An 11511-nucleotide genomic window follows, 5' to 3' on the forward strand; every position below is an offset into this window, starting at 1 on the left:
AAAACAGGACTAAAACAGGACTAAATCATGCTGCATGGACGTGTCTCCTCCTCTTCTATCAATAATATTTTTAATACAGTTCATAAAGTCTGGACTTTTTATTTTCTTTTAGCAGACAAAACTTCTTATCTTACGATATCCTAGTCTTTGCTTCTCTACAGCAAATCAAGTAATCCAAAGTATTCAGATTACGTTCTTCACCTAAAGTAATTTAATGGATTCTGTTACAAACTACATTTTGGGGTGTGTAATCTGTCTAATGTTGTCTGTAGGGGAATACATTTTAAAAGTAACTTTCCCAACACTGATTATTGTATTGTATTATTGTGACTATTTGTCAAATACAAGTAACAAACAAAAGCGGTGAGCAAACTCAGAACTAAACGTAACTCAAATAATCACCTTTGGGCACCGTGGGTATGTAGTTTATGCAGTACAAATCAATGTCTATGACCAGAGCTGAATTTCCAAGATTTATTTTCCAGTTTAGGCAAGCAACAAGGGATACATGTTGAAGGCCTACTCCTGCTGCCTCACCTCTCGACTGGTAAAAACCATAGGCCCACCCAGGTGCACACTGGCTACTTGTCCTACCCTCCTTTATCCCCTAGGTGACCCAAATTAAATCAAAAACAAAAAAGGTGCTAACGTAAATAATACCAACTAAGACTAAGAAATTAGCAAGAATAATTTTAACATAGCAAAAATATCTTATGCAAATAAAAAAAAACTAAATGAGTAAACTAATTAACAAACAAAAATAATAAACTATTTTTAGAATCAACAAAATAAGCAATAGCTCCTACAATTATCATTATCATTATTATTATTATTTATTTATTTTATTATAGATCCATGCTGCTGCCCTGTTTCACTTCATAGAAACCTCACAGCGTTAGAATTCGTTCGCTCAACGGTTGGCGGGTACTTTTTAAAATTTAACCAATCGCTGCTATTTGGTCGTGACGTATGTAATGCGGTGCTAACAGGGCTAACAGGTATATTAAGCTTTTCCCAAATCCCATAGGCATAGGCATAGAGCAATAGCGTCTTTCCCCAGGTGCCAGGGTTTGGATTTAATGAACGCAACTTTAACACTTTTACTTTAGTCTTTACACACCATGTGCCAGAGTGGCCTGAGTCTGCGCACGACACGAAGCCTACTGTTCGAACCTGACCAGAACCCTAAATTTTCCCTACATTTTTGACATTCACAGACAGTCTGGCGCAATAATAGTTTTGCTTCAGGTGCTTTGTGGAGTGGGTAAGACTGTTTTTAGTGGCAGGATAACTATGGCCATTGACATGCACTAGCCTAGCACCAGCGACCTCTGCAAATACAAGAACTGGATGGAATATTTAAAAAAGTGTCTCCACACGTCTCCAACACTCTGGATCACTAGGTAATGAGGTCCTATGTCCAAAATTCCAGACTGTCCCTTTAACATTCAAAATACTGTCAGTGCATTTATTGTCCTCTCTTTTAAACAAAAGGAGCAGACGTTAGAAAATAATCAAAAAAGCCTATTGATAACTTAACAGAACGTTGTAGAAAGAGATACAAAAATTCCATGAATTTTCCAGGCCTGGAAAATTAAATTTTCAATTTCCATGCCTTTTCCAGTATTTCCATGACTGTGGAAACCCTGATTTTTGATGAGGAACAATATTATAACATGGTAGAAAGCTCAAAATGGACTAGAAGTGGATTTTGCATAGCCCTTCTTAATAAATACCAGACCAAGCAAACCTTTCCATAAAGAAAGCCAGTTGGCATGTCCTCCACCAGAAGAATTACGCTATGCACCTTTAATTCCTAAACTGAGATCCAGTTAGTTAGTTTTAATATGGATTTGCCAGTTTTTTAGCTAATCAACATTGGCTGAAAAACAAGCAGAAATCCAGATAGCAAAAAGCCTTGAAAAGCACCAACACATGATAATTTCCACACTTCCATTGTCCACAACAGGATAATTCTGTTCCAAGGCCAGTGCTAATTTCCCGTTTTAACCACTACATGTTGATTATGGGTTGAAAAAGACTACCTAATTTCTGCCAGTATGACAGACAGGAAAATTACACATAATACCAAAACGTTATTTAAGCCAACACATGTTCCACAGATGCAAATATACACGATAATTAGTCGTACACAATTAATTCATTATGGCCGTCCAGTCTATATGAACATGTTAGTATTAATTTGCTAGGATTAAAAGGGATGAGATGTAGCCTACGCCTTGGGACAGCCACTATCTTACATGGCTAATTAAAATTGTACGTCTTTCATGGTATTAGGTCGTGATGATATATATACCTTTAGTCAAAGAGTAATGATACATTATTTTTTTGTATTTTCTTTAGGGTGAGTGTCTTGCTGCTGGTTCACATGCATCCCCAAAGGCTACAGTGGAAAGATGAAGGCTCAAGCCATTAACCATCTCATCAGAGATTTGCAGGTATGTCATGAAATGGTTAAATGTAGAACTGAAATATAACCTCACCAATAATTTTGTAACTGACTAACTGAATTTTATATATGTGCTAAGTAGTTGTAATTTTTGCCTTAATCTCAGTCTGTTTTCATGATTAATGGCATTTAGGTGTTTTGGTTCTTGTGGGTCTTGCATTTAAAAATGATCTTTTCTAAGGGGCTAAATTTTTTTCAAATTACCCTTCAAGTTATTTATTTGAATGATTCCTGTATACAAAAACATACAGCTGATGCAACAGAAAAACCTTGTTAATAGGAACAAACAAATAATGATATATGCACCGTAATATATTTACTATACATTTACTTTTTAATTTTTAAATATTGCATAGCCCGTTTTGCAAGGTGGTTACTTGAATATGCTATATTTATTCTATATTTAATTTTACAGATCGGTATGGACAGATTTCTTGCTGGTTGAGCCTGTACGGCCTTTCTACCTGTGACTGAAGTGGGACTGAATTTGGTGAACACTTCAAGGCACTTGAAGTAACTTGAAGTAATTCTCTGTTCTAGACAATCTAAAAACAGGGTGTAAGTTTACAAATGTGTGCATTGTGCCACCACGGCTGAACATTTTGCCATACACATACATGCTACTGTTACTTTTATGAGGTATTAACTGTGAAAACATAACACAACATATTTAGATCACCATGTTACCTTTTATCGTTGGTTATATTCATCAAAAATAACACGTTCACTTTTTTTAAAATTTTATTTATGTTTTTGTTTTTTGATGCACTGAGTCCTGCCTGTCTTTGCCCCTTCAGAGTGCTTTTACAACACCGGAGAAATAAATAATTCACAAAATCTACCTGACCAATTTACTCATAGCCACATTAGGAAATCGAAACATTGCATCTTTTGCCATAGTGAAGAAGAATCCATCCCCCACCTCTTTTACCACTGTAAATACTCAAAGGAACTATGATTAAATTTAGAAATGCTTATCCAAGAAAAAACAGAATGTCAAAATTCATCTGAACTGCTCAAGCATAATAACCTATTTCCATCATAAACAATATAAAATTCAATATTTAGTAAACCTCTTCATTCTGTTTGGGAAATTTCACATCCGTAAGTCCAAATTCTCCCATTCCAGACCCCTGTTCAAAATCCTTACACTAGACATCCGAAACTATCTTCAAACACTGGAAACTATTTCTAATATTAAATCTATTAAAACACTAACAATTATAGAAGAATTAGGAATTTATTTTTAGCCACTTCCTCAGTTTCTTGTATTGATTGATTGATTGAGTTATTTATTTATTTATTTATTTATTTGTATGCATTATCTGCCTCAATTTAAGTTTACATGTATGTCAACTTTGTTTTTGACTTGTTTTGGTTTTAATCTATATGTTTATGTGTGTGTTTGTTTGTTTCTTTCTTTCTCTTCACCGTCCACTCCTGCCATAACTGTGAACTGGACTTTGTATTGATGCAACAACAATCCCACCTGCACTTTATACTGGGTATACCTTTGTTGTTTTGTTACTGTAATAAAAAAAGTAAAAAACAAACAAACAAACAAACAAAAAAAACCCCAGAGAAATACAGCTAAAATACATGCTTCAAACATGCTTGGATGGCGTCTAAAACCTCTTCAGGCATGTTTTTGTTGAGGGAACAACGTTGTAAGATGGTACAGCTCCACAAGTATATAATACCTTTTTTTTTTAAGTACCTCCTTTCTTATCCTGGCCTCCATGTTGCTATTACACGACAACTACCATGGGAACATGGAGCTTATGGAGCGCCCCTGCATTAAACTACGTCTCAAATAGCTTCAGCTGTTTTAGAGATCGTTACCAGTCTGAGTTCATCTACTTGCTGCCTGGACATGTTACCCACTAGATTTCTAAAGTCTGTCCTCAACAGTTTACTTTCACCACTCACTCACATAGTGAACATGTCACTTCAATCTGGAACATTCCCAAACGCGTTGAAAACTGCGGTCATTAAGCCTCTCCTAAAGAAGAGCAGTCTTGATGCCACAGTACTGAACAATTTCCGACCCATCTCAAATCTGCCGTTTTTTTGGCAAAGTCCTTGAAAAAGCTGTTTACCAACAGCTTACGAACTTTCTCCAAATGAACAACTCCTTTGATGTTTTCCAGTCAGGTTTTAGAGCCCACCACAGCACTGAGACTGCTCTTATCAAGGTGACAAATGACATCCGCCTGAACACTGATGCAGGCAAAGTCTCAGTCTTGATCCTGTTAGATCTTAGTGCTGATTTGACACTGTCGATCATGGGATCCTCTTACAGAGACTAGAGGACTGGGTGGGCATCTCTGGTACTGTACTAAACTGGTTCAAGTCCTATCTAGAAGACAGGAAGTATTTTGTTGAAATTGGAAACTGTGTCTCAGATCACATGGCCCTGACCTGTGGGGTGCCTCAGGGGTCAATCCTGGGCCCCCTGTTGTTCAATCTCTACATGCTGCCATTAGGCCAGTTAATAAGCAGCAATAATGTGTCCTACCCCAATTATGCAGATGACACTCAGATCTACGTCTCTCTGGCAGCAGGAGACTATGGACCAGTGGACTCACTTGGTCACTGTATCCAACAGATCAGTGTGTGGATGCAAAACAACTTTCTCCAGCTAAACTCTGACAAGACTGAAGTCATAGTCTTTGGTCCACAGAAACAAAGGGACAGTGTCAGCAGTCACCTCCAGTCTCTCTCTCTAAAACCTTCAAATCAGGCAAGAAATCTAGGGGTAATAATGGACTCAGACTTGAACTTTAACAGCCACATCAAATCAATAACATCTGCAGCCTTTTACCATCTAAAAAAACATAGCAAAAATCAAAGGTTTACTGTCTAAAGTAGACTTGGAGAAACTTATCCATGCGTTTGTCTCCAGTAGGTTAGACTACTGTAATGGTCTGCTCACTGGTCTCTCAAAACGAGCTGTGAGACAGCTGCAGAACATCCAGAATGCTGCAGCTCGGGTCCTTACTCGAACTAGGAAGTACGAGCACATAAGTCCTGTGCTCAGGTCTCTGCACTGGCTTCCTGTGCCTCAGAGAATAGACTTTAAAGCAGCTCTGCTTGTGTACAAGTCTCTCCATGGCCGAGCACCAAAGTACATCTGTGACATGTTAGTGTCATATGAACCATCTCGCACTCTGAGGACCTCAGGGACCGGCCTCCTGCTGGTGCCCAGAATCAGGACTAAACAAGGGGAGTCAGCGTTTCAGGTTCATGCAGCTAAAACCTGGAACAGTCTTCCTGAACATGTGAGACAGGCCTCTTCTGTGACGCTGTTTAAATCCAGGCTCAAAACATTTCTGTTTAACTGTGCATATAACTGAAAGGTTTTCATTCCGCACTCTTCTTTCCAATTTATGTCTCTCTTTTAAAATTTTAATCTTCATGATTATTTATGTTTTGATTTGTTTTTATTATGATTTTAATGTATTTCTTATTCTGTAAAGCGCTTTGAATTACTTTGTGTACGAATTGTGCTATACAAATAAACTTGCCTTGCCTTGCCTTGCCTAGATGTCTGACTGATGTTTTGTTTGCGCCTATTACACTTGAAATCTCCAAATGACGAGAAGTGAGTTTTCACCTATCCTATAAATAAAACAAATATATAAAATAAATAAATCAAGAAATAAAATAACATGTATCATTTTAAGTTACATATAAATACATATTTTATAAAATATTTATATTGTATTACATACATTATGTATTATTTATTATATATTTATATGTATATTTATATATACGGTCTATGGGGGTGTCTACAAAATAAAGTTGGTTTCCAAAAAGCGTATAAACGGTACACTATAGACTTGTTTAAACAAATGTATGATCTGTGTATTATTTTGAAGGATTGTAACCGGAAATGCGCTGTATTTTCAGTAGTGTATGACATCATTCAGTGCGAGCAGTCAGCTGTCCTGCTAAAGCTCCCCCGGTTAGCTAACCGCCGATAAAAGCCGATATATTCTAGTTATTTAACATAATGGACAAAACTCCCACAAGATACAACGTGCAGTTATATATTTATGATTTATCACGGGGGATGGCTCGCAGTCTGAGTCCCATCATGTTAGGTGAGTTCCACACTCCTCCGATGCTGTGGCCTCTTGGATATTGAAGTGATAATGATAATAACAACCCGGCTCCATGACTGCTGAGCCGGTTACACAAGATTCACATCTATTGTTCATTAATTTATGTTTTGTGACATCGCTGAACATTATCAATAGAATGAGATCAATCAAATGAGAACAATTGCTTTTGCTTTGTTTAGATTTAACTCCAACATTTAGTTTTGTGGTGCATTTAATAACATATCTTATTTATATTTCAGGAAAGCAACTCGATGGTATATGGTGAGTAGGTCCCTATTACTTGACTGAATTCATTTTAGTCATTTTCTACACATTTTCTCTGTAATATGTGGTATTTTTTATGATTGCATAATTGTAACACATTGTTATCTTTCAGGCATACCGCTATAGTGGCATATGGTGATGAGTTTTTCTTTGGTGGAGAGGGAATTTCTAGCTGTTCACCGGTAAGGATATAATTGATGAAGCAAAAATATCACATTTATACTATACATTTATACTACTCCTGTAATACACAAAATGTATCTTGCCAGCTTTAAGTCATGTTATAATGTTAGCTCCTCAAAAATATCCCTGGAGTTGTGTTTTGTTTCATTCACACGTTTGAGTAAGCTGTTATTATTAGTCCGTCTACATCTCTAAATGCGCCGTTCCACCTTCTGATGCCATGAAGCTGTAGTTTTCAAGTTAACAGCAAACTTTTACCTTTAGTTCTGTAGAGAATGGCAATTCCAGGGCTGAAATTACCCATATGATTGAGCATTGATGAATGATGAATGAGAACTTCCTGTATATCCAAATGACATTACAAATTTGAGAGAAGGACTCAGCCTAAATGTTCAGGGATTGTGTGCTAAACATGTGAATGAAACAAAACACAACTCCATGTCTGTTTTTGATGAGGAAACAACATTATAACTTAGATCAGAAAATAGTATAATACTGGTCCCTTAATATTAAGGGTCAGGATCTCTTTATTTTTATTTGGTGTCCCTTTTAACACACACTACTGTATATTCCACCATAATGTGAACTCCTGGCCAAGACACAATCCTTTACTGCCATAGGACTACATGTTCAACGCAATCTGGAAACCATTTGTCTGTGATTCAATTATAATTTTGATTAATCACATATAAGAACAACACTTGACTTTTTCTGTCCATGTTCATATGTGTCTCTGCTTTTGTGTACAGGGTGGGACCATGTTGGGTCCTCCGGATACAGTTGTCGAGCTCGGAGAAACTGAAGTATCAGAGGAAATCTTCATGGACTATCTTTCCTCATTGGGAGAAAGCACATACAGGTATTTTATCATTTGAAAAGGCCCATGTCACGTTATTTTATGATGTATGTCATAGTGTTGTTTCCTCATTGCAAACATTCCTGGAGTTGTGTTTTGTTTCATTCACACTTTTCTTCTCTCACACTGAAAACACTGTTCCACCTTGTGATGTCTTATGTTAATGCGTGAAGATTCATTAGAATCATCTGGATAATTCCAGCTCTGGATTTTCCCATCTCTACTGAACTAAAGATAAAATGTAGCTATTACCTTGAAAACGTCCGCTTCATGACATCACAAGTTGGGTCAAAGCATTTTCCGCTTTGGAGATGTAGTTACTCAAACATGGCAAAAGGAGAAATTCAGTTTGTCAACTGGACAAAAGATTATTTACCTGGACGAATGAGGGATTTTACACATATCTTACTCAAACGTGAATGAAATAAAACACAACTCAACAACAACGTGACATGGTTTAAAGGTCAGAAGAGTCCTTTAATAAATTTACTTTTCTTGTGTCTTTTGGTATTTTAAGTTTGACTACTTCCTAATATGTGTTTTAGAGGTGACAAATATCGCCTTTTTGAGCACAACTGCAACACCTTTACCAATGAAGTATCCCAGTTCCTGACCGGAAGAACAATACCTTCTTATATCACTGACCTTCCATCTGAAGTCCTTTCCACGTGAGTATGGACTGCTTTTTGATTCAAATAAATGTTTTAAATCACACCTCCAGTTGCCCAAATGATTAGCAGCAATTAACAGACTTACAAAGACTGGATGTAGATGCAGTGTTATTCTAATATTTGCTCTTGTCTCCATAGACCATTTGGCCAAATGCTGCGGCCTATTCTGAATTCCATTCATATTGCCCCTCCTGGAGGAAATGTCATCAATGAACGAAGAAACGTCTGACAAGAAAGGTGCAGCAGGGCCAAGAGTTCAAGGTTACTTCCAGTGTAATCAATCAAAATAAGAATATATATCTTTAGTTTTTTATTGTTTGGGTCATCACAGCAAACCATAAAAAATTTGCCAATTTTATATTTGTACCAATATTTTAATTTCAAATGTTGAAGTTTCTTCCCCACTACACTATTGACTACAATGGAAGTAATCTTCAAACTATTTGATGTATTACATTTCAAAGATGCAGATTGTTGAACGATGGGACCATTGTGATTCAGTTCTATTACAGCATTTCCTGTATCCACACATTGTCCCTTTTTAGTTCCTTTGTGCAATATTTTAAAGCATTGTATGTTAGGCAATCACATGACACCGGAGGCTATCAATATTATTTATTTATTTATTGCTATTAATATTATTGATTTATTTATCACCATCTTATATTATACTGACTGCTTTTGCCAATTTTATAATTTTATTAAAAAGTAGGCTCTATTGTTTCAAGGACAAATTGTTTTTCAGTAGCCCCAGAGTGTGTTCCAGACCTGAACACTTCTGTGCCTTCATTTTATTCTTGACTACAGTGCTTTCCTATGAAGTTGGCCAACACAGATATCAGTGTGTATGAAGCTATTTATGTCTATCAATGCAAACTATTTTGATTTATTAGTTTTAAAATTATATTATTTATAATTTATTTATTACAGTTCACAGTGCAATGCAGATGCTATGAACCCAAAAACGCTGGGATGTTGTGTAAAATGTTAAACTAAAATAAATCTTAAACTTTGATCTTAAGTGGTCCCAAAAGAAACATAAAAGATGCCTGTCAGTATTAATACCTGATTTATTACAGTTTAAATACATTTTATAACACGTCAATGCCCCAACGTTTTTGAAATATAAGTTTTTATGTTCGAGAATCGCCTGTCTAACACTCCAATCTCGAAGCGCCATGCCATAAATACACGAACACATCTCCTCACTCAAACTCAATGGTCTTTGCATCTTAAACAATGTGAGGGATTACCGGATACACATTATAAAAAGACAACCAGGAGATTACAGCGTGATTAAAGCCAGCATTACCCATCTTCAGCCTCCTGCAATAACTATACCCAGCTCCACAACACCGATCCGCACACTAGAACAATGAATGTGCAAATGTGTCTAAACTGCATTGAGTACATTGTCAAAGCTCAGGTGACGTGATTTTTGCCTTGTGATTTAGCTGTTCTGCTAACACACATGCTAACAACCTACCTGACCACTGAAATGTATTACTGCACAACCCTTGTTCTCTACTTGTAACATCACATTTGAACCTTTCCTATTCTTTGTTTAAGATATTTGACCATAGATGTTTTGTGTATATTGTTTGTACCTTTGTGTAATTGTTTTTGTATTTGTAAAGCTCTATAAATCCACTGACTGCAAAACTAATGATTTGTTTTTATTGATTTTAATTTCATTTAGTTGACACAGGTTTCAGAACACTAAAAACAAATAGGGAGAAAAAAAGTTATGATGTTAAATTTTAAAATCAAGAGCAAGCATGAACACTATATATAAATTACACGATTACACAAAAATAAATAAAGAGCTAAACAGTCATGCAGTTCTCTGAATGTCCACAAAGAGGCAATATTGCTTTTCCCACATGTCTTTGTATAATACATGAAAGGTTCTCTCATTTGCTGTCAGTCTGCATCATGGCCTAATTTATTTATTTGCCTGTTATTTGTGAACATTGCTCTAACACATAATCTAATCTCCAATTTGTATCTTAATCAGTTTTGTGTTAACTGTTTGTAGCACTGGGATAGTTCTGGATTTCCTTTGGGATCAATAAAGTATCTATCTTTCCATCTATCTATTGTTTCACAGTCCTCTTGCACTCTTCTGACAACAATTTTTCATCATGCACTCTTCTGACAAAATGTTTCATCGTGCACTCTTTTGACAAGGAAGCAAAAGGATTTGAGGCAGACCTGGTCTTTGGCCCCCTCCACCTGCAGCAATAATAAATGCACACAGTTGGTCCTTGCCCTTCACCACCACTTGCTGAATCAGCTGAGTTACTGTAAGAATAATGTGACATTTGACAACCGTTAACCTTTTTCTTCACTTAAATGCTTCCATTAGACAGGGCCACAGTTGGGATATGACTCTTCCTCATATCGCTCTGACCCTCCTGCTGTGGGGTCACCCCCTGTACCACAGAGGTGACTCAACAGCTCCTATAGGCTTCAATCTCAGTCCTGTTAAGTCATCCATTTAATCTACTCGTGGTAAGGCTAGATGTGGAAGACGAAAAAGACAAGCCTGTTGTCCACTGCTACTGGGAACTACTACTAGTACTACTACTACTACTACAACTACTACTACTACTGCTACTTTTTAAAGACAGTGCAGTATAGTGTATTTACATTGTTGGCATGTTGTAGATTCTCTCTTTATAACACTACTACATTACAGTGACCACTTAAGCCTATATTGTTTAAGTTTAATACATTCATCAATAATTACAAAACACAATTAACAATTCTGAAAGCCATTAGTTGTAGAGCTTTGCTCACATCAACCACTTCTCCTGCCAGAGATTCAATCACATTGAAATAGGGCTGTGCACAAGTGAATTGATAAATCACAGATTAATCAAAATCCTGTGAAGCCTATCTTATTTGGTCTCCCAGCATATCAGAATATAGACA

At 36.5% G+C, this 11511-nt stretch overlaps 1 protein-coding gene across 1 annotated transcript; it reads left to right on the plus strand.

Annotated features, from left to right (window-relative positions):
• Nucleotides 1-6401: 6401 nt before the first annotated feature.
• On the plus strand, nt 6402-10240 carry desi1a (desumoylating isopeptidase 1a). The gene is made up of 6 exons (XM_020919948.2): nt 6402-6579; nt 6840-6861; nt 6977-7046; nt 7797-7906; nt 8449-8571; nt 8713-10240. Exons 1-6 carry the CDS (start codon nt 6489-6491, stop codon nt 8801-8803), a joined length of 507 nt encoding a protein of 168 aa, XP_020775607.1. The 5' UTR covers nt 6402-6488; the 3' UTR covers nt 8804-10240.
• The last annotated feature ends 1271 nt before the right edge of the window (nt 10241-11511 follow it).

The sequence above is a fragment of the Boleophthalmus pectinirostris genome, unplaced genomic scaffold (assembly GCF_026225935.1).
Source record: "Boleophthalmus pectinirostris isolate CB_2022bp ecotype Guang Dong unplaced genomic scaffold, ASM2622593v1 HiC_scaffold_17, whole genome shotgun sequence".
NCBI classification, from domain to species: domain Eukaryota; kingdom Metazoa; phylum Chordata; class Actinopteri; order Gobiiformes; family Gobiidae; genus Boleophthalmus; species Boleophthalmus pectinirostris.

Excerpts from the sequence above, each read along its gene's own strand:
- desi1a (XM_020919948.2), top strand. The coding sequence starts at position 6,489 with ATGGACAAAACTCCCACAAGATACAACGTGCAGTTATATATTTATGAT. Across the intron at positions 6,862-6,976 it reads AAGCAACTCGATGGTATATG|GCATACCGCTATAGTGGCAT; the intron begins GTGAGTAGGTCC and ends GTTATCTTTCAG. Across the intron at positions 7,047-7,796 it reads GAATTTCTAGCTGTTCACCG|GGTGGGACCATGTTGGGTCC; the intron begins GTAAGGATATAA and ends TTTTGTGTACAG.